Source organism: Festucalex cinctus, chromosome 15 (assembly GCF_051991245.1).
Source record: "Festucalex cinctus isolate MCC-2025b chromosome 15, RoL_Fcin_1.0, whole genome shotgun sequence".
Lineage (NCBI taxonomy): Eukaryota > Metazoa > Chordata > Actinopteri > Syngnathiformes > Syngnathidae > Festucalex > Festucalex cinctus.
Window position 1 is genome coordinate 22,132,029 of NC_135425.1, and position 27,410 is coordinate 22,159,438.

The 27,410-nt window shown below is 39.1% G+C and overlaps 3 protein-coding genes across 7 annotated transcripts in view; 2 read left to right on the top strand and 1 right to left on the bottom strand.

Moving 5' to 3' along the window:
- The first annotated feature begins 14 nt into the window (after window positions 1–14).
- On the top strand, window positions 15–2,892 carry rln1 (relaxin 1). The gene is made up of 2 exons (XM_077496726.1): window positions 15–1,364; window positions 2,533–2,892. The coding sequence occupies exons 1-2, from the start codon at window positions 1,169–1,171 to the stop codon at window positions 2,835–2,837; spliced, it is 501 nt and encodes a 166-aa protein (XP_077352852.1). The 5' UTR covers window positions 15–1,168; the 3' UTR covers window positions 2,838–2,892.
- Window positions 2,893–3,377: 485 nt separating this feature from the next.
- On the bottom strand, window positions 3,378–25,316 carry jak2a (Janus kinase 2a). 4 transcript variants are annotated; one of them, XM_077496623.1, is made up of 25 exons: window positions 25,142–25,311; window positions 25,011–25,070; window positions 19,113–19,373; window positions 17,363–17,486; window positions 17,158–17,278; window positions 15,445–15,590; window positions 15,085–15,376; window positions 14,806–14,925; window positions 14,312–14,469; window positions 14,119–14,230; window positions 12,856–13,042; window positions 12,627–12,748; window positions 11,139–11,273; window positions 10,954–11,041; window positions 9,787–9,914; window positions 9,570–9,708; window positions 9,337–9,488; window positions 8,037–8,187; window positions 7,694–7,827; window positions 7,437–7,626; window positions 7,217–7,341; window positions 5,673–5,845; window positions 5,478–5,595; window positions 5,223–5,336; window positions 3,378–4,278 (listed from the first exon to the last, which is right to left on the bottom strand). In XM_077496623.1, exons 3-25 carry the CDS (start codon window positions 19,351–19,353, stop codon window positions 4,171–4,173), a joined length of 3,378 nt encoding a protein of 1,125 aa, XP_077352749.1. In that variant the 5' UTR covers window positions 19,354–19,373; window positions 25,011–25,070; window positions 25,142–25,311; the 3' UTR covers window positions 3,378–4,170. The 4 variants fall into 4 exon arrangements, with proteins under 4 accessions (XP_077352749.1, XP_077352748.1, XP_077352751.1 ...); XM_077496622.1 differs by lacking the exon at window positions 25,011–25,070 and having other exon boundaries at window positions 25,203–25,316; XM_077496625.1 differs by having other exon boundaries at window positions 8,037–8,184; window positions 25,011–25,312.
- Window positions 9,382–27,410, top strand: part of rc3h2 (ring finger and CCCH-type domains 2) — a 48,171-nt gene continuing 30,142 nt past the window's right edge. The window contains exon 1 of one of the 2 annotated variants that reach the window (XM_077496621.1): window positions 9,382–9,511. The gene's annotated coding sequence lies outside the window, so the exon portion shown is untranslated. Of the gene's footprint in view, window positions 9,512–26,347; window positions 26,838–27,410 lie in introns of those variants that run through there. The other variant, XM_077496618.1, reaches the window with a different exon arrangement.

Below are 27,410 nucleotides of genomic sequence, written 5' to 3' on the forward strand. Positions count from 1 at the left end.
ATTCCGCACATTTTATGGGCGTGGCCTCCTTTTTACCAGCCTGTCAACTGCATCAATGGAAAGAGGCAAGCGTCAAAATCTTTTTCCTGCCTTCTTTTGTCACGTTCTATTGTCATCTAGTATCTGAAAACAGTGACCAATCAATTACCAAAACATGCTTATGCACATTTCTACTCTTATGCACCTCGACCTGGGAAAATATAAAAGGAATCGTCACATTATTTGGGATTCTATTGACATAATGTGAGGTCCTATGAGGGGAAAAAAAACAAAAACGGCATCACCTCCACAAAATTGAAAATATTGTGGTGCTGTTGTCGTCGGAATGTGCTTATGAATTTTTGTGGCGATTGGTCTCCAACATTTAGCGATGCTAAAGTTTTGTTGGACTCCATCCCATATTTTTTCCTGATTGAAGTCGGTCATGGAGAAGCTAATCCTTTGATGTTGTTTAGTTAACGCTGTCCACTTAAATCCATCCGTTTTCCAAACCTTGTTACCAATTGAGAGCCGTTTTTGGAAATTGTTGGCAATGTACGATTTGAAAATGCATGCTAATATAATTTTGCTGTTTTAAAAAAGGAGCATACGTAATGAAAGTTTATGCGCTTATGAAAGACGGACCACCCTGGCCGGATGACTCCTTTAAATTCCACTGCAGCATCATCTTGCATCAACATTTACAGATATAGTTGAAATAATATTTTTTTTTTAAATCCGTAGAAAATGAGTTCTTCCTTTTGGGCAAATTGCCTGTTTCATGAAAACTTGCAGGTCAACATTATTCTTAATAAATCCAAAATTTAACATCACAAAATGAATCATCAGGATAACATTGCCAAATGTGCCTCCCAGGTGTCCGTGTGACCTGATTGCTGACACAGAGGCAAGACCTAATGCGAAGGAGCTAACACACAACACAACACAAGTATTCACAACTAATATTTGTAATAAAGAAAGAAATAAAGCCCAGTACGTCATTGTCATCCATCCAAATGACGCGCGTGCGTTCAAGACAGAGAAGGGAGGGTTCTTCTAGGTCGACTCCACAAGTTAAGGAGAGAACTATAAAAGCTGCAGTCCACTCCCAAGAAAACCAATCAAGCCCCATTAGGCGAGAAAACCTTTCAGGAAGCGGATTGGCTCAAGTGCGAAAGTGTCGAGAAGCATGCTTTTGGGACCCGCGGTGTGCGTGCTGGTGTTGGCGCTGGGAGCGTGCGGCGGCGACGTGCAGGCTCAAGCCATCAGCAGAATGTTCCTGCCCAGGGACTACGGAGTCAAGCTGTGCGGGAGGGAGTTCATACGAGCGGTCATTTTCACCTGCGGGGGCTCCCGCTGGAAGCGACTCGTCGAGGCAGACGACGGTGAGTGTGGACATGTTGTTCGTTTTGTTCTTGTGAGGTTGCAATACATGTGCTCGTTTGTTGGTACTTTTTAATTGAACATCTTTTTTTTTTCTAAATTACTTACCATTGAAACTTATGTATTGTATTCACTCATGTCTACTCCAAATGTTCCATGAAGCAGATTTTGGTATTCAGCTACAAATTCTAAATTACAATTACATTTTATTTTTTATTTTTTTAATTTTGATTGTTATTTTTTTTATTATAATAATAATAATAATACAAAATGCAACAATGCATGTCATTGGACAGAGTGAATTTTTTAAAAGATCAAAACTCCCTCAAAATGTTTTTTTTAAAACCCAATTCCAACAACTTAATCCAACATATGGGGACTTACAAAAATTGAGATTATTTTAAAAACAAAATATTGTAGTAGATGGTGGATCACCAAATATCAACTGCTCAAGATAGCCTACTGTACTGTATAGTCTACTGTATATAGCGTTTATTTCTAATGTAAATAATGAGGTCATCATAAACATGTTAAACTTGGACATTTTGTACTATTTACATCTTTTCAAGACATTACCGGTGTTGAATGAATATAAGTGAAATCGGCAGAGGATACTTTTAGTATTATGATTATTATTTTTAATCTTTTTTTTATTTGTCCACTAGATGGCACTATTTCCCCCATTAAAAGCATGCAGCAAACTACCACAGCTTTGACCTTTGTTTTTTTTGCTTTTTTTGTTTAGTAGTGTGCATGTGAAAATCAAACAAATGACCTCACAAAATATTACAACTCTGGAAATGAATCATTTTAAAATGATCACTTTCTCTGATGTTCGTTATTTCTTTAGCTAAATAATATAATTCAACACTAAATAGGGTCCAGTTGCCTCAGATTGCCATGACATGGATAATAATCTACACCGATATGAATAAAAGCTATTTTTAGCAAGCAAAGTGCCATTTTTTTAATTTTGTTTGTGGGGGGTACCATTAAGTTAAAAATGATGGTAATTAATATTATTATGCTAAAAATATATCGATACAGTTTTTTTTTTTTTATATGTAATTTGAGCTCCATAAGTCCCTCTAACACTATCAACTTTGATTCATATTCCAACCTGTTTGCCTGAAAGACAATGAAATGGCGTGCTTATCTCTATTTCTCCAGAATTCTTCCAATGGAGCCCCCACAGTGATGTCACAAGAAACGGCGAACAGTCCACCCTCCACAAACGTAACCTTCCCCAGCATACCTCCTCCACCTTTTCTTTTAATTCCCTGGCGGGCGGCTTAACCCTTCACGCAGCTCCAAGCAAGAGTGACAAGCCGGAGTCATCCAACGTTTTGGGTACGCCGGCGAAAGAAGAATGGCCTGGAAACAGCAGGAGGAGGAGGCGGCACTTTTCGCAAGGTGTAGCAGGTGTTTGCTGCAGTGAAGGCTGCACTAAGAATGATATCGGACGCTTGTGTTGAGGTGTCATGTCAATATCGAACCACAAATTATTTTGGGAAAAAAATATCTGTCAACTTTTGTTTTTTAAAAGAATAAAATTGAACAAGTTGCATTTGTGTACTCTTTCCAATGTTTACCCGGACAAAGAGTCAAAAATAAATTCACATTTATTACAATGCTTGATTTCTTCACAGAAAAATGATGCGTAAATCTTTCAGTCATACCAAAAGATAGTTTGCCGAAACTGATACCATTACTAACAATTGTATGTTTTATAGGACACAATATGTAAACATTCAAAGTGCAGGGTGGGACAAGTGAAGTCCTACTTATGAGCTAATCTGATTTAAGGAATCCACAAACCTAGAGTCGTATCAAAGTGACAAAATTGGAGGTGTTGGCCTGCCCTCTCAAATGCACATCGGTTTTGAATTTTCTATTACAACCACACCTTACATCTACATTATTATTTATATTTATATGTCAATTCAAAACAGATACTACAGAGTGACAATCAATAGTTTTGTTTAGGTCTACCTAATAAATGACCACGCATTGCATTTAATAAAACACCAGTGATGACTTTTATTCAATTTGAATAGTAAAACGTTCTTAACAAAATGTTCTTTTCACTTCTTTGTCACATAACAATCAAAACGGCTGCTGTGAAATGCCTCCAATTCTCTTTTATACAAACTCTCGTCAATAAAAAAAATACACTATATAAAATATATACAAACGGTTGATAAAATTAAAGATAATATCCACAATACAAAAGCATGTTTCCTTCAAAGCACGTTTTCAAATTCTACTAATTCTTTAATTACATTAACACAAATAAAGATGACATTCTTTTAATTGGTCCAATAACCAAATGTACTTAAAAGTGCATCTGCAAAGTATTTCACAGCGCTTTTTCACTTTTACCACACTTTGTTGTTAAGCCTTGTTCCAAAATGGCTTAAAATTACTTTGTTTCCCCTCAAAATTCTTCGCACGTCGCGCCACAGATTTATTTACAACCATCCCGGAAAAAAAAAAAAAAAAAAAAAAAAGTCATGTTAAAGTGGTGTATAACTACAGGTAGCTGATGTTAAGGTGGTGGAAGTACAAAAAAAGGGGACAATATAAAAACCCAGGGACAATGTCAACAACGTATTATACATGCATACAACAATATTTAAAAAAATAAGTGAGATGCTAAAAAAAAAAAAAAAACTTACATCGGATAACACATGTATAAAAATATTCATCACTTGTGGCAACACCGCTGCAAAGTGTCCTGTTGTGATCGCAATTGTTCATTTGCGTCCAAAGCAACAAAACTGAGACTTCACCGACGCCGAACGCGCCTCACGTGTCCATGTTGTCTCGTGCCTTCTCCACACTGTGGATTAACATTTGGAACGTGGGCCTCTGTCCCGGGTCACCGCTCCAGCACTCGGTCATCATCTGGTGCATCTGAGAAAGTGAAAGCTGTCGTTAGTCTCTGAATGAATTTGATAACTTCATTTCTTGTCTTGTATAATGAACTCATTCACTCGCAGCCATTTTCACTGAAGCAACCCCTCGGCTTTTTTACTGGATTTGGACAGATTTTGCAAGGCCCACAGAATATTGTGTTCTATTGCTATAAAAACATGGGACCAACCAAAATTGAGATTTGAGTCTCTTCTTTCATCTGTTTCCATTTTGTAGCAATTAGCATTGGAATATTGCCAAGTTTCATTATTATTCACAAACCTGTTGAAAAAATTGGGGAAAAGAGTTTGTTGCAATATGGCCCTGGTTGATCTCTTTTACTCTGCTGCCACCTGCTGGCCGTTTTTTAGTAACAACTACTGTTGCTTTAAGTGACCTCTTCAGGTCAGAGACTGCATCAAAGCCTTCTGTATGCTCTAGCATTAAAAACAAAAACAAACAGACGTATAAATACGTTTTTGGGACCATGGCAATAAAATAGAACATTTTTATAAGTTTTGGGGAGCAAATGAGTTAACAACTTTAAAAACTATTTTTTTCCACTTATTCTTGACTGAAGATGACCTGTGCCGCCTTCCTCAGCACAGGTCATCTTCAGTCGACAGCAAGTGGAAAAAAATAGTCTTTAAAGTTATTAATTGTACAAGAAAAATTATGAAATTGCCAAATTCATTCTGGACAAACATGAACTTTTTTTGCTGCTGAAAATGGCTCAATTAGTCAAGTATCCCTTTAAATTCTAGTTGGGGATTGTAGACTTAATATGTCCATAAAGTTCAGTGTAATGAATTAGCAATTTTCAAGCCAATTAAATTGGCGATTAACCCCGATTATATTGAGGTCCTGTTGGTACGTCTGCCCTTTTCATTTGAAGCGGCCATTTTGCGGCCTTTTGTTCAAATTTGAACTGAGATTGCGCTGACCTCCTTCGGGCAATTCTCGGGCACCGGCAAGCGGTACCCTTGTTTCAGCAGGTCGATCAAATGATAAACGATCATCTGTCCTTGTTTGTCATTTCCCATCTGCTCCATAAACACCTGAAACAAAAAAAAGAGTCATGATTAGTAAGGGCCACTTAGCAGCCAAATCAATGTGAAGGACTTCCTGCTTTTTAATAAGGAAAATTTCGCCAATTAGAAGTGAGTCATCGTTTGGGGTAAAGTAGTGTGAGAAGCTACCGTAGGTGGGCTGTAGCTTTTGTCGCAGTAGGTAAAAAGTTCATAGAGGACCACACCAAAACTCCAAACATCCGAGGCCACTGAAAACTTGCTTTCTGTAAGCGACTCCGGGGAATACCTGAAGAGAAAAACAAAATGTAATCATCATATACTGTACGTTGTCGTCTTTGTGAGACGTGACGGGGTCCCGCTTACCAAAAAATGGGGCTTTCTCCGGGTTGTCTCACGGTGTAGTACTCTTTGTCCTGGGGCAGCACTTTAGTCAGGCCAAAGTCTCCAATCTTGACCCTCATGTCGCTCTCCACCAGAATATTTCGAGTGGCCAGGTCTCTGTGGACGTAACGCTTCGTGGCCAGGTAGTCCATACCCTGGAACGATCAATCACGTTTCAGTGCAGGGAGGAAAGAACTGTCAACACCTTTTTGTATTATCTGCCAAAAACAAACAGGGTTTGCAGAGCCCATTTGAACTTGTTGCTAATCAAAACAGCAGCACCAATGCATGGCAATAGTCTCTTGAGGTGAATTGTGGAGAAACAACAGTAAGTTAGATAACATAAGGTGGAGAATTTACCAATGACGAGACTCACAGTAGAAGCTGACGTAACCGCTTTTCAACAGTGTAGCCAACCATGTTGATCTACTGGGTAGTGAAATGACGTCATTGATTCTGCATTTATCTATTTTTATTTTGTTCCGCGCATTTTCATGTGACAAAAATTCTAATACTATATAGCCAGTATTTTCCCCACCTATTCGTGCGTGTACATATTTACCTATTTGTAGATTAAATAAATAAAATCTACTCTTATTTGCTGTTCAAAGTGCTCTTCATGAAATGCCCTCAGATGCCAAAAGATGGCGCCAAAGCCCACAAGCGGCCATAAAGAAAATAAACATGTCCTACCTGAAACAGGCCTAGATATGAGATTTATGATATTAAAATGTTTTGTGATGATAGTTTGTGGTATATTTATGGTTTAAATTATTAGTATATTAGGACTGGGTGTCGATTCAAATTTCCTCAATCGATTCGATTTCAAGTCACAAGAGTTTAGTTCAGTTCAATTTTGATTTTTCCCGATCCGCTTCACTTCAATTCAATATAATATTGATTAATTATGGTACAACAATTCTTCGTAAATATCATGGACATGATTTAAAAAAAATCTCCACAAACATTAATTTCTAAAGTAAATTTTGCAGAGGCAATAACTGGGTACATTATTTAGTTTATTAATTAAATTAACGTGTTAGAATCAGTTCAGCAAGGATGAGATGAAAATATTTTTATAATTTTAATTCAATAATTGTAAATATAAATTAAAAAAGATTCTGAATTGTAATGTGCAAAAAGATTTTTAAAAAAATGGTCTTTAAAAATTTTAAATTCCATTTTCTTATGAATTTAGAGAAAACGAAATTTTAAAAATAATCTACTCATGGTTTTATGAATCTCTCAGAATCAAAGGAAGATTGATTCAATATCAATTTGAATTTTTTTTTAATCCGGCCCTAGTAATTACAGTATAAACATTTTAGGGAGCATCAATAATTCATGTTTTTTTTCACTATGTTTAATATTATTCCAAAAATACAAATAGAGACCTCCCCCATCCACAGCTGAGTAAATAAACGTTCCTGGCTACTATCTGTGGAAATGTGCTCGTTTCGACAAAAGAATGTGGCCTCGACCCTAAACGAGTGCCCTGACATGTGCTGCACCAAACCGTACGTCACCTTGCAAATCTGGAGCGCGTAGAGAAGCAGCTTCTTGAAATCAAAGTGGACTTTGTTTTTGAGGAGATAATCTCTCAAACTACCGTAGGGAAGATATTCCATAATTAGGCGTAGGTTCTTCCGTCCTGGAAAAAAGAAGTATTCAAATTAAACACTCATCGGGGAAAATTTTTTACTCTCATCATAATTGCTAACAAAATAAATCCTCGTCCGTTCATACCTGCGCTGTAGCACACTCCTTTATATTTGACGATGTTCTCGTGATGGAGCGACTTGAGGATCTCGATCTCGCGCTCAAAGTCCCGGATGTGCTCGGCCGTGCTGTGCTGGAGTTTCTTGACAGCCACCACCTCCCCCGTGCTGTCCTGCAGGGGGTCGTACCGGCACATCTCCACGCTGCCGAAATTCCCCTGCGAGGACGGACGGGTAGAAATTTCAGATGTGCGAATGAGTGTACGTGTGTGCGTGCGTGCTCACTTTGCCCAGCTGTTTGAGGAAGATGAGGTGTCGCTCCTCAAACTGAGCCGGCTCTTGGCTGTCGGAGGCCCACGGGAAGCCGAAGCCTCGCGTCTTGGCGGGCACCATGTCGCTCTCCACCAGCAGCTCGTAGTCTGCGCCACAAAATGACGAAGACGAGGATGAGTTACAAATTGGTGACATGTCATCCGCAGGCAGTCACAAGAAGGAGTCATGCTTTACGGATTCGAACGACTTTGCACGCTCGTGCGTGAACAATAACCGTTCACAAGTGAGGTCATTGCACTTACAGACGATCCCGTGTTTCCCCTCGATGGCAATATTTGATTAAGCCGGTTCCTACCTGGGGTAAAGAGACTGTTCAGGTCTCTGATGACCGCTCTGAAGGTGGGTCGATGTGACGGCTCGTAGTCCATGCAGCTGTTAATCAGATTGGCCAGCTCGGTCCATTTGGGAGCTGGCAGCTGGTGTCTGTCCTCGTAGAACATCATCTTCTGTCGAGGACAGCGCAAACACAAGCCAAGTGAGAATATCTGACGACCGGGGGAATGGAAAACAGACTTGAAAACAGCCCTGACAAGTTTCTTGTTCAGCTAGGGCTGCCAAGATTGACATCAACTATTAATATTAATAGCCTAATAGCATTTCTGGCATAGTGTATATATAGTCATGTTTGGACGCTAGCATTAGCGCCGTGTGTGTAACGTGATGGTACGCGAACATATTTGTAAGGTCTATTATGGATTACGGAGGCTTTAGTTAGCAAACTCGTGTTTATTAACTCATTGATTCCCAGCCATTTTCACTGAGACAACCCCCTTAGCTCTCGGCTGTGTTACTGGATTTTGACTGATTTTGCAAGGCCCACAGAATATTGTGTTCTATTGCTATAAAAAAAAAAAAACATGGAGCTTACCAAAAGAAAGATTAGTCTCTCTTCTTTCAACAGGGAACAAAAAAACATATGTGTATCTGTTTCCATTTTGCAGCAATTAGCATTATAATATAGCTAAGATTCATCATTATTCACAAACCTGTTGAAAACACTGGGGAAAAGAGCGTGTTGCAACATGGCCCTGGCTGATCTCTTATACTCTGCTGCCACCTGCTGGCCGTTTTTGTGGTAACTACCATTGCTTTAAGCGACCTCTTCAGGTCAGAAGCTGCATCAAAATCTCTGTATGCTCTAGCATAAAAAAAAAACAAAAAAAAAACAAACAAACATATAAATACGTTTTTGGGAGTGAAGGACAAATTATTCAAAAAAAACAAAAAAACAAAAACGTATTTATACATTTTTGGGTTTGAATGAGTTAATAAACAAAACAGTTTTGGTAACGTGGTGACATCGAACGTGTTCTCTTTCCACTCACGAGACAGTTTCCTAAAAACAGGACAGCGATTATATGTCGACTAATCGCAACTACTGTTGGTGATTAGTCAATTGGCAAAATAATCGCTTTTGGCAGCCCTACATTCATTATTTTATTGACCTTAATAAAAAAAATAAAAAAAAATGTTTTGGCAAATGTTGTAACCTTTTGGGGGGCAAACACGACTTGACTGGCTTGTGTGTTCCTACAATGTCGCACTGACGCTCTCGAAACACCGAGCAAATCGAGCCATTCTTTTGTCTTTGTCACCTTGCAGCAGTCGAGGGCGCCGAGCGGTTTATCTCCACCGCTGCAGATCTCCCACAGGGTGGTGCCGAAGCCCCACTTATCCACGGCCAAACTCAGATTTTGCTGCTTTTCAATGCATTCGGGGGGCACCCACGGGATACGCTCCACAAGAACTGCGAGTCAAAAAAAGACGCAGGTAAGCGTGGAGAACATTTGATGTTGATGATGTGACAGCGCAAAGTCGATTTGAAGACCTTCTTGGGGCAGTACGCTGATGCCGATGCCGGGGTCGCTGAGCTTGATGAAAGGCAGACTGCCCGTCTTGCGGTCCTCCTTTCGGATCACCAGCACGTTCTTGGCACAAACGTTCCCGTGGACCACATTCTTGTCTTCCTGTGTGTGCAAAAAGACAAAAAAAAAACACTTAGCACTCTTGTTATGTCAATCGTACGTGAGGCTGAGAGATTTTACCAGGTAGTGCATGGCCCAGGCCAGCTGCTTGGCTACCTCCAGCTTCCATGTGATGTTGATGCTACTTTTGTTCTTTTTCAAATACGTGTCCAGGGAGCCAAATTTACCGTACTCCTGAACCATCATGTCTAGGGAAAGGGAAGAAAAAAAAAAGAAAAAAAAAGAGTGCTAGTCTGTTTTTAGCGCTCTGGGTGAGTCGGTTCTTGTCCCAGGTGACTTCAGGGAGCCAGCCAATCACAGGGCGCATATAGACAAGCAACAGTGACATTTCCCTACTGTAATCAATAACTTGGAGGCCCAGCCTAGAAATTGTGTTTGAATATAGGATTAAGTAGAACCATCAAGTAGAGCTGGTCGATTATGGGAAAAAATAATATTTGTGATTATTTTGGCAATAATTGAAATCACGATTATTCAAACGATAATTATTTTTTGGGGGACAAAACAAGAAACCTGTTTAAGCATTTAAAAATATTAAGACCAATTTAAAAAATAGAAACACTATAATTATGTAAGATCTGTTTGGACCAAACAATTTATAATAATTTTATTTTTTTTATTTATTTATGCTGCCAAAAACTTGAAGTAGGAGTGCATCTTGTGCACTGTGCAGTAGGGCGATCATTTATTTTTTTGGGTACAGAACAAGAAAATGTTTACATATTTAAAAATATTAAGACCAATTAAAAAAAAAAAAAATAGAAACACTATAATTATGTAAGCAAGAAAATGTTTACATATTTAATAATATTAAGACCATGTTTTGGCCCACATATAATTTATAATAATAATATTTATTTATTTTGGCAAAAACTTGAAGTTGGAGTGCAGCATGTGCACTGTGCAGTAGGATGATCATTTATTTTATTTTATTTTTTTGTGGTACAAAACAAGAAAATGTTTAAACATAAAAACTAAATACAAATATTAAGACAAATAAAATTGTTTCAAGCACTATAATTAACATTCATTAAATTAGTCATTTTGAAAAAAAAAAAAAAAGGTGCAAATATATAAATTCAAACAACTCAAAAATTAGAATTAATAATCTTTTTTTTCTGCTTATGCTGATTTTGTAATTATGGAGTGTAATAATTAAAATTGTGATTGAATTTCAATTAATTGTAAAATAAGTCATGATGACATCTGTGTGTGATTTGAGCTTACTCTCGTCTCCGCAAACACACACGCCGTAGTTGAGGAGCAAATGCTTGTGGGAGAGCTGGCTCATCATGCTGGCTGCTTCAAAGAATGACTGAGGAACAAGAGAAATCAGGCCAGGGTAGGAACAGGCGAAAACATAGCAGTCAGTCAGCGAGTAAAAAAAATAAATAAAATAAAATAAAGCTCACCTCTGAGTAACTGCGATGAGCCTTGTCCAGGATTTTGATAGCGACGTCGATCTGATGAATCTCTCCGTAGTCTCCGAGCTCCTTCCTCACGCCGGAGAATAGCTTGGTGAACGTACCCTGGCCAAGACTCTCACTCTAAAATGTTAAGAAATGATGAAGTACTTTGACGAGGAGAGAGAGGCGAGTTTAGATGCTAACCAATGATGGCCAATGTTGCTCAATCTGATCAATAACATTCCTTTTCCCTGTCTTGGAAACCAACACAAAAACTGACAAATGGGACTGTTGCACAAGTTAATTTGTTCTTATTTGTCATGACTAGAGTCATGCAAGATTTATGTTTACCTATCATAGCTAGGGTCATGCAAGGGTTATGTTTACTGTCATGACTCGGGTCATGCAAGGGTTATGTTTAGTACTGTCATGACTAGGGTCATGCAAGAGTTATGCTTACTGTCATGACTAGGGTCATGAAAGGCTTATTATGGTCATGACTAGGGTCATGCAAGGGTTATTATGGCCATGACTAGGGTCATGTAAGAGTTATGCTTACTGTCATGACTAGGGTCATGCAAGGGTTATTATGGTCATGACTAGGGCCATGCAAGGGTTATGTTTACGGTCATGACTAGGGTCATGAAAGGGTTGTGTTTAGTACTGTCATGATTAGGGTCATGCAAGAGTTATGCTTACTGTCATGACTAGGGTCATGCAAGGGTTATGGTCATGATTAGGGTCATGCAAGAGTTATGTCTAGAGTCATGACAAGGGTCATGCAAGGGTTATGCTTACTGTCATGACTAGGCTCACTCAAGGTTATGTTTTGGCCATACAAGGGTTATGTTTGGGCCATAACCGTGTGGTCAAGTGTCTGTTTTGAACTGATGTAACCAGCATCTAGTTTCAACTGGTAAGACGCTATGTGATGTCAGAAGCTATGTGATGTCCATTCATCCATTTTCTTGACCGCATATTCCTCACAAGGGTCACGGGGGTGCTGGAGCCTATCTCAGCTGGCTTTGGGCAGTAGGCGGGGTACACCCTGGACTGGTTGCCAGCCAATCACAGGGCACACAGAGACGAACGCTATGTGATGTCATGAATCTTTAATCTCTTTATCTGCTCAACAGCCAATCAGATAATTCCATGTCAGTCCTGTTACTCACATGTCTAGCCACAGACAATCAGATCGATTCGCTGTCAATATAAGCTTGACTGAGAAGTGTGTTTTTGTCGGATTATTACTTCTGTTACCTCTGTTCCTCTGTGCAAGCCCACGACCCAAGTTAGCTTGGCGTCTCTTGATTCTTGATACATTCTCGTTGTTTCTCGTCTAGTCAAGTTTGTTCTATGCCTCTCGATGTTATGCGAATAAAGAGTTAAAATCTTATTTGTTTTTGGGATCCAACCCCAGAACATAACATTATTAGTCTGTCATTATATTTTGTTAATTGCTCTACTGGAGTCACAAAAAAAGCAACGTCTTACGATGACAAGGTCCTCTTTTCGAATCTTGTGGAAAACCATCTGGCTGATGCTTTTTTGTAGCGATGGAGACAGGAGAACCTCTGGCCCTTGGTTATTTCGACACACCAGCAGATTGGATTGGTCTGGAGAAGCGTGCGGGACACGTGTCAGGCAAATCCCGTCACCAAACGAATTCACAAGTAAGATGCTATTTTTTGGCGAATTTAAGTGAGCTTTGACTCTGACTGACGTTTGGGGCTGGGCGGGCAACACTTGGTCAGCTGAAACGTGTATCCGTCGGTGAGAAGCGCCTCCTTCTGGTAGCAGTTGAGAAGTTCCCCGAGCGTGTCGAAGCTTTTCTTGGCACCACTCAGAACGTATTCTCCTGACTCGCTCCTCACAATCTGACAGTGCTTGTAGTCCATCATGGCATCGTACTGAAGGCAAATGAGAACGCAGTCCGTCATATTACTGAAAGGTGACACCAGATCTGTGTCATCATCATGTAAAACCAATTATTATCTCATGGTGGAATTGAGCAAACATCCATCCTTGCTTCCTGAGAGTCGTTCCATGCCAAATCAGCCGGTAGGGTTAACCAAGGAGATTATTGATTGATTTCAATGAAATTTGGTGTGTTTATTGATGGGGTTTATTGATGGGACAACGCAAAATGTCAAATTTGAGATCAATCAGATTTGGGTTTTGGGAGCTACGGCCCACCAAATTTGGAGGTTTTCTGAAAAAAGGTCCACATTTTAGTAACTTGACCTATAATTTGATCTTGAAATTGACCTTGTAGATCAATGACTAACAAAATTTTGTAAACTATTTAATTAATTAATTATTAAGTGTGTAATCTCTCAAAACTACGACAACATATTAGGGCCATGTATAAATAGTTTTTGTTTTTTTTGTGGGTAATATTCTGAGAGAAAAAAAAGTCTCAAATTTGCGAGAAAAAACTTTTGTGACATTACAAAGTGGCAAATTTGAGAGAAAAAAAACTAATAAATTTACGAGAAATAAACTTGTATATTTGTGACATAAAGTGGCAAATTTACGAGAAAAAAACGGATAAATTTACGAGAAAAAACATCAATATTTGTGACATTACAAAGTGGCAAATTTGCAAGAAAAAAACTAAAATTTACAAGAAAAAAAAACTAGCAGATTTGTGACATAAAGTGGCAAATTTGTGAGGAAAAAAAACTCTTAAATTTACGAGAAATAAAGTTGCAAATTGCGAGGGAAAAAAAACCTCTTCTCAGAAACATTTCCGTAGGGTTTTCAAATAAGGAGATAGGAATTGTTTTAGCAGAGATTAACCATATCATATTAAGCATTCACACTTTGAGGCGTTGGGTACAAGTTGCTAAATTGACTGTGATCCATCCATCCATCCATCCATCCATCCATCCATCCATCCATCCATCCATCCATCAATCATCCATCCATCCATCCATCCATTTTCTTAAGTGTCTAATGGAGTTAACAGGGTTCAAGTACGTACCCCCACCACAAAGGACATAAAGAACTTGTCGTAGTCTCTGGGACTACGGCGCAGCATGTACAGGCCTTGGCGGTTGCCGGCACGACGCAGCTTAGCGATGGTGAACTCCATCCTGTGACCAGAGAGACACATTAGGCCTCAACATGTGAGGGGGGTGCGGTGAAATTTTTGCCTGAGCGTGTATTCTACTCACGACAAAGGGCCATGACAGTGGCTCTGAATGCTTTCCAGAAGCCTTGGAGGGGCCACCTCTTTGCAAAGATAACTATGCGCATCTGCCACGAGTCTGTAATATCCGTCCACTAACGACACAAACGACAGCGCCTCTGGGAGAGAGTGAAATTCCAGCTCCTAAGTTGACGAAGAACACATGAGTGCTTAATTTTAGATGCCCCTCTGGAATCGTTCTATTAACAGCACCTCAAGGCTGGAAAACAGAAAAACATTGTAAAGTTCGTACCCCGGACCGATTCAAAAGATTAGCTTGCCTTAGAGATGATGATGACGATGTTATGAAAGACATGTCTGATGCCAGCTAATCAGATTTACTTTGAATATATTCCACATGCCCCCGCAGGGCAAGTATGTTCATTCAGTGGTCAAACAAAGAAACATTCAAACATTCATTTATGGTTTTTGCTGCTCACACGAACAACTAAACAGTGTGTAGTAAAGTGTGCACTGCACCAGGATCTGGTGGTCTTGTCTCGTGAGAGTAACGATGCGACTCTCCACTGAGCCTTCCTTGTTGGCCTGCTTAATGCTGATGTCGATCACCTCTTGGAAATCACAATATGTCTGCAGCTCCTAAAACACACAAATCATTCAGGCAGGCAACGATGGGAAAATTAATCATGACGGCCCCCGAGGGAGAGCGTGACACACTGCGAGTGACTTAGATTATGCAAATATTGCACATTACCATGGCAACAAAAAAAAAACTCATCTGCTTTCCATCGTCCTTACCTCCTCTGCTCCCTCCGTTTTCCCTTTTGACCACTGGATGCCCTGGTTGCCCTTGACGACGATGGCGACGTCATGTGCAGACAGGTCCGTCACGTGGAAGCGCTCCAAGTAGAGCGACGGAAGCAGGATCTCCAAGCTCATCAGGTACTTGAGGCGAAGTTTGCACACCGTGGCCTTTAACTCGGTGAACTGCTGGATGAACCGCTTGAAGCGGAATCGGATGCGCTTCCGAGTCAGGATGTTGTATTGCTGGATGCGGCTTCGCATGCAGCTCGGCAGGAAGGATTTGTAGCTGATTTTTTTTTTCCGGAGATGTTATTGTCTTGAAACGAAATTCGAAGAATGACCGCCGTCAAGTACCTGGTATCGTTGTAGATGCGCACAGGCGACTGACCGCTCTCTTTAGCCAGACGCATCATGTCGAGCACCGCCATGCCCAGACACTCCTCCTGGTCTTCGTGACCCATCGGGATGACAACCCTACCGTTTAGGAAGTCGCTGCGCCACTGCCAAGGAAAACATCCCCTTTAGGAAAACCCGTAGATAAGGAAACAAGAATCTGTTTGTTGTGAGATCACCGTTGTGTTGATTAGTCATGTACTGAAACTGGGTTGAATCGGCGTCTGTTTGTTTGCTGTCCAAAGAACATCAAATAATGGGAATTGAGCTATCTTCACACAGATGCCATTGGGCTTATTCTGTTTAGAACAGTCAAAGACACGCCCATCCCTTCTGATCACTTAACAGAATCTACTGTGTATATATATTGTTCACTGTAGTGCTTTATTGTGCTTAAGGTAGCCTCTAAGCCAGGGGTGTCCGAACTACGGCCCGAGGGCCATTTGCGGCCCGCCCTCCATTTTTTAGTGGCCCGCGACATATGCTAAAAAGTGGCATTTGAAAATAAAAACAAAAATGTTTGGAGACGGTCAAAGTAAGAAGGGAGGGTGTCGAAAAACACAGGCGCTATTATAGGTCATTTTAGTTAACTAAAACTAACGAAATAACAAACTAAAATTCAAAAAACAATTTTGTTAACGAAATAAAATAAAAAGGAAAATGCTTCTTTTTAAAAAAACGAAAACTAACTGCAATTACATTTTATATTTAAAAAACTAGCTAAAACCATAATTATAGCAAAAATGTACTTCGTGTTAGTCTTTGGTGTGATTTTTTAGTAGATTTATTTTGATATCAACTGGGATAATGACGTTTGAAAGTATGTCACACAGAAGTGATGTCATCTAGCAACAGCCAATAGAAAAGCACCTTCAGATGATGTCGCTCCCATGGTTTTTTTTTTTTTTTTTTTTAAATATTATGCATAAGAAAAACACATTTAAAAAGAATAACAAAACACATTAAAAAATAACTAAAACTAATACTGAAACTAAAACTAAAACTACGCATTTATTAAAGAACTAAAACTACTAAAAACTAACAGAACCACCCTGAAAACTAATAAAAACGAACTAAAATGAAAAATTCTCAAACTATAATAACCCTACTGCCATATTACAGATAAATTGGTTTATATACTGTAACATTTTTCTAAATATGCAAAAGCACAAATAACTTATTTGTACAATTTTTAGGACTAAACACAATTTCTCTTCATAACATTATGTGGCCCTTGCTTCCTTCTGATTTTCTGCATGTGGCCCTCAAATGCAAAAGTTTGGACACCCCTGCTCTAAGCCATGTGAGGTAGATTGCGTGGAGATTATAACCCAAGTGGAACAGCACCGAAAGAGTTGAGCGAGACACACCACGGTCGTTTATTTGGTTGATAAATGATTGATGACTTGAAATCATCTGTTTGCACTATTTGTATGTGAGCCAAAATGAATTGTGCCATGCTGTAACATGGCTCAACACGCAGACAAAGAGACGATGACATAACTTTGTTACTCAGTTGGCGTCAGCAGCCGTCACATTACAATGCCATTTCCTGTGTACAACTTCAAGAGGAAAAAAAAAATGTCAGAATGGTTGGCTAATCATATTTTTAGCGCAACTGAGATTTTTTTTCATCCCAGCAACTTGAGTGTGACGCAAGTACTTCCAACTAACCTGGAAAAACTGATACGCCATGATGCACTCATCCATCACAGGGCTCTCCATGCCCTTGTTGAGCCCGTAGCGGTGAGCATATGAGGAATTGCCACTGTTGTACCAGCCAGGAAAGTAAAACCTGGTCAGAGGTGTGTGAGTAAGCAAAGGTGTCATGATGGCAAGGCGTACAGGAGAACGAACACGAACGGACGTAATTGTCCACCTGATTCTGAAGTGGAGGCGCTCGCTGGCCTCTTGGTGCAGTTTGAAGACGTGATTAGCTGGGAACCACAGCCGGTCATTTTCCCTCATCAGGCTGAACAAGTTGAAATACAATGGTGCAATACCTGGAAGGAAGCATTACTCAGTTGAGACTTGATAGAGGGTTAGGAGTTAGGAGTGGAGGCATCCTGCCTCTGTTATGACTCAGATACTAACTGAAAGAAATAAGTTGTTCATCTGAATTTCCCCCCCCCCCCCCATTCTCTGCTTTTACAGGCAGTGTAAAAGGGGCTTATGATGACTCATATTGGTCAACAAAATGTGGCTTTAAAGATGCAAATGCTATCTTGAACAAGCACATATTGAAATGAAAAACACAAAATGTCACCTGCGACCTTTGTTTGTCTTTGTTAACATAAGCCTCACACGCGGAAAGTTGTGGAGTCAGATTATTCAGAGCGCCGAAGACTTTCTTAACAGGAAGCGAGCAACAAGCGGCCCATGCGAAGGCTGCCTGGGAGGAAGCGCGCTCGAACCACAAGCGGAAGTCGAGGTACTTGTTGGTTTAACCCACATATTTAGTTCTGCCATGCAATATTATTTACAACGTGGACGTTTCAATGTCTGTGCAATGTATTTAGTTTGTCTTTAACCTTAATTATTTAACCTGTGCCATTTCTTTCGTTTTTAATTTATGTGTCCAAACTACGACCCGGGGGCCATTTGCGGCCCGCCGTCCATTTTTCAGTGGCCCGCGACATATGCTAAAAATGCCATTTGACTCACTTCAAATAAAATAAACAAAACAAAAATGTTTGGAGCTGATCAAATTAAGAAGGGAGGGTATCGAAAAACAGGTGCCATTAAAGGTTATTTTAGTTAACTAAAACTAATTTAAAAAAAATTAAAAAAAAAATACAATTCAAAAAACTCAACTCAACTTTATTTATAAAGCGCTTTAAGAACAGGCGTTGAAAACCACCTTCAGATGACATCGCTCCCATGGTGTTTTTTTTAAATATAGCGAACAAGTGATACACATTTTTAAAAAAACAAAAAAAAAACTAATACTAATACTGAAACTAACAAACTAAATTAAAACTAAGCATTTTTTTTAAAGAACTAAACTACTAAAAACTAACAGAACCACCCTGAAAACTAATAAAAACTAACTAAAATGAAAAATTCCCAAACTATAATAACCCTACTGCCATATTACAAATAAATTGGTTTATATACTGCAGCATTTTTCTAAATATGCAAAAGCACAAACAAATTATTTGTGCAATTTTTAGGACTAAACACAATTTCTCTTCATAACATTATGTGGCCCTTGCGTCCTTCTGATTTTCTGTATGTGGCCCTCAAATGAAAAAGTTTGGACACCCCTGATCTATATCCATCAATGGCTGTGAATAAGTTAAAATGTTCTTTTGTTATATATATATTTTTTTAATTTTTGGCATGACCCAAAGTCCCACACACTGCTCTGCTAAATACAGTGCATGTAATAAGTGATTAAAAATAAATATTTGCATTTTTTATATCCACAAGTTATTTAATAGTTCTTCATTTTGATCACATATTTTATATTTTCATAGTTATATTGAACTTTTTTGTTTCTATGGGTTTCTGTCTTACATCAAATCACGCCTCCGGCTTCATCATAGCCGTGACTTTAAATGAATGGAATTATGGGATTGTGGATTGCAAAGCATGGTAGAAGAAGCAAGTTGTTCATAACGACTCACCACAAGTTTTGGCCGCAAGGATGCAAAGCTCCTCTGCTACGTACTCGCCGGGCGGGTATGTGAGCACGCGCTCCTCCCCTCCATCGCCCTTCCCCACGTAGTAGAGGTGGACACTTAGGCATGCGCTATCCGGTTTTGGCTCCGGTCCAGAAGGTGTCGTGCAGTCTGGCGGGAGGCCGTTATGATGTGCTGTGGGGCAGGTGGTGGATGGGTTCATGTTTTTCAACAGAAAACATGCCATGTGCCACCGCCAACATCCACCTGGCAGAGGACAAACACAAGGAAAGAATGTTTACTATGGTGGTTTCATTCTAGCATGCTTACATTAATACATTTGCCGTAAAAAGCTCTCATGTGGTTGATTGCAAAATACCAACTTAATTGATGGATAACTAGTTTTGAAACCAGAGGTCAAATTTAAAGAGATACTTTACTTTTTTAGTCATTTTTGGCAGTCAAATATTAATATTTTGCCTATAATTAATTTGATATTTTCATTATTTTTCATGTACAATTACAACCTTTAAAAACACATTTTGCAACTTCCTGTCGACTGAAAATGACATCACGGGGGCTCAGGTAACCAATCACAGCTCAGCTTGCGAATGTCACATGACCAAACCCAGAAAACAGGAGAGCTGTGATTGGTTACCTGAGCCCTTGTGATGTCATTTTCAGTCGACAGCAAGTTGCAAAATGTGTTTTTAAAGGTACTAATTGTACATGAAAAATAATGAAAGTAATTACAAACAAAATATTAACTTTTTATAAAATCGAAGTATCCCTTTAATAGTTTTATAACGGTAGTTCAAAACGGGGGTTCTCACAAAAAAAAAAGAACATAGAAATGCTTGCAATAACTCAATGTTATTTACCTGTACTACATATGACCATTTAAAATTGTACAGAAATTAGCAAGAATCATGTAAGGTGATTGACGTAATTTTCTTTTGCAGGCCATATGTTGTCAGTTTGACACCTGTTAGATGTTTAAAGTTCCTCCAGGTGCTTTGTCCCGCTGTTATAGGGAAGGAAAGTACTGTACTGTAACCATCTGTTTTGCCAAATGAGGAATTTGGTTGCGCATAGACGGGATTATATTTCATTCCAGAATCCAAAAGGCTGGTAGCTAGCTGCTAGCTGCTAGCTGCTGATGTGAGAAGCTAACTTAGCAATCTACACTCCGTGCTCCTTACAAACATTACAGACAGACAGAAGATTAAAATACTTGTAAACAGCACAGCCAGCGTCCAATGCCTGCCGGGACAGAGCAAAAAAACGTTGGATAGTGGTGAGTGCGTTAACTTATTTACAGCTGTTAAACTGTCAACCAAGATAGATTTAGCATTAGCTAAAGTAATGACACAACCAAATTGACTTGCAATTCAATTTGTTTGTTTGTTTGTTTGTTTGATTTTCAGCGAAATTGGAATGTCACGGTTTTAATTTTGAAAAATCTGGTCGGCCTAGATTAAAACCCAAGTCGAAATAAACAAATGTAAACAATACTGGAAAGTACTATATAGCCAATGTGAAGTAAAAACCTGACAAAACAAAACCTGAATTCGGGTGGTAACAAACAACCATCACGCCCGACAGCTAAACTATTACGAAACACTTTTTGACAGTAGAGCACTGCAGATTTATGTTTTTAAAGAGTCTGCATACTTCACAGTAAGTCAAAAGGGAAAACCTTCTCAATCTCATCACTATCCGTCCTTCAGCAAAATGTCTCTAAAGGCCAAAAGGAAAAGGAAAACACATTCACCGGCGGAAATTATGTCGTGACGCACGCTGACTGATCGAGTTGATATGCTGACACTATGATTCCTGTTTGCTGACCAACTGAGACATACAGGCAACCTCAAAATTATTTTAACAGTCAGGCTGATAAGATGAACATCTGATCCACATTTCAGCTGTTATGTCCAGGGAGGCCTGCATGTTAATTTACACGTGAATTGAGATGCATGACTAAAAACACCTTTTGTTAAAATTGCATATAAGCAAAAGACTGACCAGCGTATTTTGTGTCCCCTTCACTGACAGACAATCAATGCCAGCAACCATTTGGAATGGCCTCGAGGGCAATAAAACCATTCAGGTCTCCAGACGAACTGTAATTTAATTAACGTGACATTTTAGGGGCACAAGTGGAAAATGTAAGGATGCACCGTGCAAGTCCAATTGCAAAGTAAACATACAGTATACTCCATTCTCATTATACGTTTGTCATTAACAAAAAAAAATAAAAAAAATGCAAGAATAATTAAGAAAAATATATTTTGGTTGTGCAGGTAGATGAAAAAAATGACTTGCACTGTTTCAAATTTTAGGTGCAAAATGCCACCACTTATAGCGGAAGTTTGGAGCCATAACAGTGTAGTACTAAGTCACAGATGTGAACAGGTACAACCAGGAAAACGTCAGAACTTGTAAAGAAAGACTCTAAAACAGGGGTGTCAAACATACGGCCCGCGGGCCAGATTAAGGCCCGCAAAGGGGTTTAATCCGGCCCGCGAGATGATTTTAGAAAGTTTAAAAAAATAAATAAATAAATTGGAATGTCAGACAAATTAATCAGCTGGCCACAATCAAAATGTATAAAATTTGTAATTACACAAGCAGTCCTCAGATAAGCAATGCAATTTGTACGGGGGAATCGTCCTGGATGTTATTATTTTACACACACCTTAAAATTACGATTTGTTTAATTATTATCATTATTATTATTATTATTTTTATTTTTTTATTTTTTTTTAAATCATAGACATAGACCGACATAAACGTGTTAAATACGACACAAATTCAATTTACTGCTAACACAGATAGATGACAAGGATTAGCGATTAATGCCCTTATAACGTCATTAACTGCGCCACGCAATGCATTCTGGGAACAATATATATATGCAAAACAGGTCGATTTAATACGTCCAGAACGTATACCGGCAAAGTGTTGCCGCGTTCCATTTGCAGTTGTGTTATTTTTCGGAACAACATGATTACAGTTGAGCTCCATCATTTAGGGCTGGTCCACAAATCTGCGTTTAATTAAATGATGGTAGTTATATACCGTTATTTTCGAGATGAGGCCCACTTGGGAATATATTTTCCTCCATGTGGCCCCTGAGCCAACATGAGTTTGACACCCCTGCTCTAAAACAACAATTAGTGATATCAACAGCAGAGGGAAGGCATTACAATCAAGATAAAAAGCAGTTATTAGCCCCCCCCAAAAAAACAAAAAAAAAATCACAAGGCCAGAGACAAGAACATTCTGTGGACTGTTACAAAAATTCACATTTACTTTGTGATATATAAAGCTGTGAGAATGAAATGATCTGCTTATCATTCCAAACACAAGCTCATCAAATTCAATTAAGTTATGTCATAACTTCTTCTCGGACGGGTCGTTAATCTTCAATGGTTATGTAACACATGATGGCAGCAACAAAATGAACTCAAGTCTACAAGAAAGGGTTTATCTACCAAGTTTAAAAACAAGCCAACTACTGTGATCTGATTGGGAGATAGGTCATACAACAAAAGGGCCCAAAGCAACCTAGGAGTTCATTGGGGGTCAAGAAGTGGAAGCATGTAAATACCTAATAAAAGCTGAAAATGTTGCTTTCGTCAACTTTTTTGATGTTAAACCTGAAGTCGACAGCAATAAATAAAGACATTGACCTCATTGCGCCAATACATTGAAGTGAGTGAAATTCCAAAGTATTTTGAAATGACGTGCTAACAGTCACAAAGAGTTCAACTGCGTCTGCAGCAAGAAGGTAAACGGGATGAAAGGTCATCCCCGTGTTCCATGTGCCCTCGTTTCTCTGCTGAGCTTGACCCACATCGTTGCAAATCGCTGTGAATGGAATCTTAATCAGCACAAACCAATCGCTTTCATCATAGCTGCCAAATATCCATCTGCAAGGCCAAATAGATGACAGAAATTACAACTAATTAACTGATAACAAGACAAGTTATACATGTGAATACTGTACACAAATAGAACTACAAAGAGGCAAGCGTGACCAAGAAAAATAATCAGCTGTTATACAATGTGATAGCAATAAAAGCACATGACTATTGGTCATTTCCCATATTCTGGATGGAATTATTATTTTTTTTAATCAAACAGAGAACTTTGCCTACAATTGTTGATACGGACCATTTGTTTGCTGTGCACAAAAAAAACAAACAAACTTGTAAATAATCACATGAGAAGATCTTGCAAAATATATTGTATCAATTGATCATTTTCTGGAAATATACTGTCCAATACATACATACTCCCCCCATCAGTTAACCAAATACGGTGAAGTTTCTGTAATCATTTCACATCCATAGTAGTATTCCTTTTAAAACTAAACCCAAGTGCAATTTCTGGAGAAATTGCGCGGGAATGCTGAAAGCTGAATCCTATGATTTGAATGTACATGGAATGCTTATGAAGTAAATTGAGAGATAAATTATGAAATTATAACCTCCTGGTTACTGAACAATGCGCTTTACCAGCTGTGCCACCGAGCAGTATCAGACACCTGGTAATGGTGATTAGTTATATGTATGGAAGTGGGCGTGGAAAGTGACACTTAGAAATGGTTCAATGTCTTTCCCATTGAAAATGAATGGGGAAAAGTTGATATTGAATGTTAACTTGTACAAATACTGTAAGTAATGTAGAATCAGACGATATATACCTCGGGAGGCATGAATTTTTTAAGCTAGTTGAAATTTGAACAATGAAAATTGTTCAAATGCTTCAGCATTCCCACAATGAGGAATTTAGGATGCTACTCTAATGCGGAAAGTTGAGGCAGCACATGTTTAAGAATACGGCAAAACACTGTCCTTGTGTTGGATGTTCATGTTTACACACCCAAAACTTTTATCACACAGCACACAGGCGAGTTCCGTACTCAAGACTTATCAGATCCTCCTCGGTTTGCTGTGGTAGGTCGCCGTTATCAGTCACAACACATTTGAACATTTACTACACTCAAGTCTGCCTCTGGACATTTGGGCTTTCAACTACAGACTACGCTGCAGCTGTGATGTTGGCGGATATGAGCAAAACAGAAAATTGCAATCGTACAGAAGCCAAAATGTTAAAAGCCAAAAGAGGAATTTTTTTCCACCATAGCCAGGACCATTTTTGGAAGAATATGGCCTTATCCTAATTTCACTCATCTAATTTCACTGTCTACTACATAAAAAAAAAAAAAAAGTTTGATGTCTGAGAAGGGTGAAATGAGTTCACAAGTATTTATTTTTTATTCAAAGTGCAACTTTTAAACGATTTTAAAATGCACTGAACTTCGACAGCCAAAAACATGTCAGGAATGCTCAGACGAGCTGCAAAGTTGAATGTACTATTTATATCTTAATTGTCTTTAGTTTTAGTTTGTACATACTGTACCTGAAATAATAATAATAATAATAATAATAATAATAATGATAATAAGGCTGTAGTGTAAGCTAATGATGATTATTTACGATCAGCTGAAACTATTGAACCTTCAACCACCCCATGCACCACCACCCCAGGTAAAATTGTTTTGAGCCGCCACTGGTCCAGAGGCAAGTGACGTCATGGGAAAACCATTACACATTATGCAATATCATAGTATCTAGTGTCCACTATATAAGAATCCCGATGAGTCCTAACGCAGCCGGACAGTCAAGTACCCGGATGTTGGATCACATCCGCAGTAACAACGTTGTTCTAATTTTCACATCATCACAGTCGCCATACATTTTTTTTAATTATATTATTAATATGCCCAACTGTCAACCAAACACAAAACTATATCACGTCATCGTTTTTATAACTTTATATCAACATTGCTCAGCGCATAGCCTATAAACAGAAAAACATTAACATAACACTTACTGTGTGTATAGTTGTCGAGTTATCCACACAACTCCGTGGGTTCCCGACGTTGCTAATATGCTAAAAAAAAAAAATAATGCTCAAATTCTCACACTGCGAATGGCTCGTCCGACTTCGCTTCGAACACCGACCGTCAAACAGCCGCGCCGCATCTTCGCCCCGAAACACAACAACAACAACAACAACGTTCACCTTAACCGCCGCAACTGTCAACTGTCAAGCGAGCCAATAGTGACCCAGGACCTTCTCGCTTGGAGTGAAACACGGGAACTCCTCTTGTCTTGGCCCCCCGACACGAGTGAGGGAGTGGACAGTCGACGAGCGGTTTGTGATGTTTGTTATTGTGGCCAAGGGAGACCCCTGGTGGAGTTTTAGAACCATAACAGACTGACCTATAGGACGCTCAACAGCTTAATATTTTTTTTGCAAAATTTCATCTCAGCCACAAAAGTACAAAATAATGGGAAGAAAACACAACTACTAACGTAAGCATGTATGTACTACTCAAATTATTAAAAAAAATAAATAAATAGAGGTGGAATATTGAAAATATGAAACTGTAATGGCATTATTACATCGGTACATTGAAAATGTTTTCGAGTCAGGCAGCTGCAAGTTGGAACGACCAACATATGGCTTGGGCCCCATCTCGTGGCGATCTTTTTTTTTTTTTATATTTTATTTTTTATTTTTTTTTATTTTTTTAAAGTGCATTCCATTTACTAAGCTGCAAATCGTACAAAATGTAGGCGAGAAGCTAGAAAAAAAACAGGTTAGTAAGAGGAGATTAAAACTAGTGGTAAGTGAAAAAAAAATATGATACAAATGAGCCTATATGCATACAATTTTTATGAACACTGGTTTGGTGGGGACCCGGTTATTTATTTATTTATTTTTATTTATTGCTGGGCCCCAATCGACCCTAGAATGCATTATAAAAATGACAAATATTTTTCTTTCTTTATTTATTTATTTATAACTGGTGAGTATGTATTAAAATGGCTCATTAAAAAAAAGTTTCTCAATATTTATTTGTATAGTATGAAACATTTTATTAATATAATTTAAATTGGGATTAATTAAAGTATTTATTTGCTAGGGATTTAAATTTGTGTTGCACATAGGCTACATTTTATGTCAACTGGCCTTTATTTAAATAAAAAAAACAAAAAAAACATGGGCCGTCAGTAATAGACTACTTTCCTGGCAATGCAAATTAGTATTTTCAACGTGTTTCAATGCGTGTCAGGTGCCCTACAAAGGGTTAATCGGCTGCTGTATTAGTAAGTGCTTTGAGGAACTTGGCCGCGACTTGCTTAAGCGCATTTGACTGTTGCGCCACACGCACCCGCACATATGAACATATCAAGAAATATTCACGTCCTGTTCCTTTAAAAGCAACCAGCCCACGCCTCGAAAAAGCGGCTTGTTCCGGCTTGCATCTTTTTCTTTTTTTTCTTTTTTCTTTTTTTAATGTTCTCTCGCCACATTCAAACAGTGGCCAGGCGCTCGCGCCGTCGTTTTACTTTGACGTCCAACGCTCGGCGATAGGACGGCGTGCGCCATGCGAGGCCGCCTGCGAGCCACCGCGGCCGGCTGAGGAGCCTCCATCAGCGGCCATATGTGACGCCATCACCCGCTCCTCCGAGCCCGGCCGCGGGAAGGGGAGCCAGCGTTTACCACCTGAACCAAAGTGGAAGAACAACAACGCAGCAGCTTCAAGACCTCCTTTTCATCATTCTTCTGATTTTTTTTATTTTTTTTTATTTTTTTTGCCATCTTGATGGATGAGCGTGAGCACGTTTGTGCTGTGGAGGTGCGCGTGAGGTAAGCGACTTCTCCAGATGTGCTTTGATCGCGTTTCTCCTTCAACTTGACTTGCCCTCAACTTGTTTTGATAGCGCCGCGTTTGTTTAGTGTGAAATGAGTTGACTGCCAGCTCAGCGCTAAAACGTCTGCAACTGGTGCTGAAGGATGATGATGATGAGGAGGAGGAGGAGGCGGCAGGTGGTGCGTGGATGTTTATTTGGCTCCAACCGCTCATCAAGAAAAAAAAACACTAAACAGAAATCTCGGGTTGTGGTGATGGAGCAGGATTTCCCAACTTTTTACAGAAATAGGAAACATCCATCTAAACATTTTTCTAAACCTCTGACTGATTTTGGGGCAAGAACACCATGAATTGTCGCCGGTCAATTAGAGTACACAATTGCAACAAAACAAAACCTAAATTGCTATTATATGAGCATACTATATGCAAATTCAAGTCAGCATAGTTAAGGGAAATTGTGAAAGTGTCTCCTCCAAACATGACTAAATCACACCAAAGAATTAAATCTTTGTCTCATCAGACCACAGCATGTGGCAGGCTGTGATTAGTGGGATGCTGTAAGTAAGTTG

Excerpts from the sequence above, each read along its gene's own strand:
- rln1 (XM_077496726.1), top strand. The coding sequence starts at position 1,169 with ATGCTTTTGGGACCCGCGGTGTGCGTGCTGGTGTTGGCGCTGGGAGCG. Across the intron at positions 1,365-2,532 it reads ACTCGTCGAGGCAGACGACG|AATTCTTCCAATGGAGCCCC; the intron begins GTGAGTGTGGAC and ends CTATTTCTCCAG.
- jak2a (XM_077496622.1), bottom strand. The coding sequence starts at position 19,353 with ATGGCATGTTTTCTGTTGAAAAACATGAACCCATCCACCACCTGCCCC. Across the intron at positions 7,828-8,036 it reads GAACAGTCTCTTTACCCCAG|ACTACGAGCTGCTGGTGGAG; the intron begins GTAGGAACCGGC and ends TTTGTGGCGCAG. Across the intron at positions 7,342-7,436 it reads AGGAGTGTGCTACAGCGCAG|GACGGAAGAACCTACGCCTA; the intron begins GTATGAACGGAC and ends TCTTTTTTCCAG.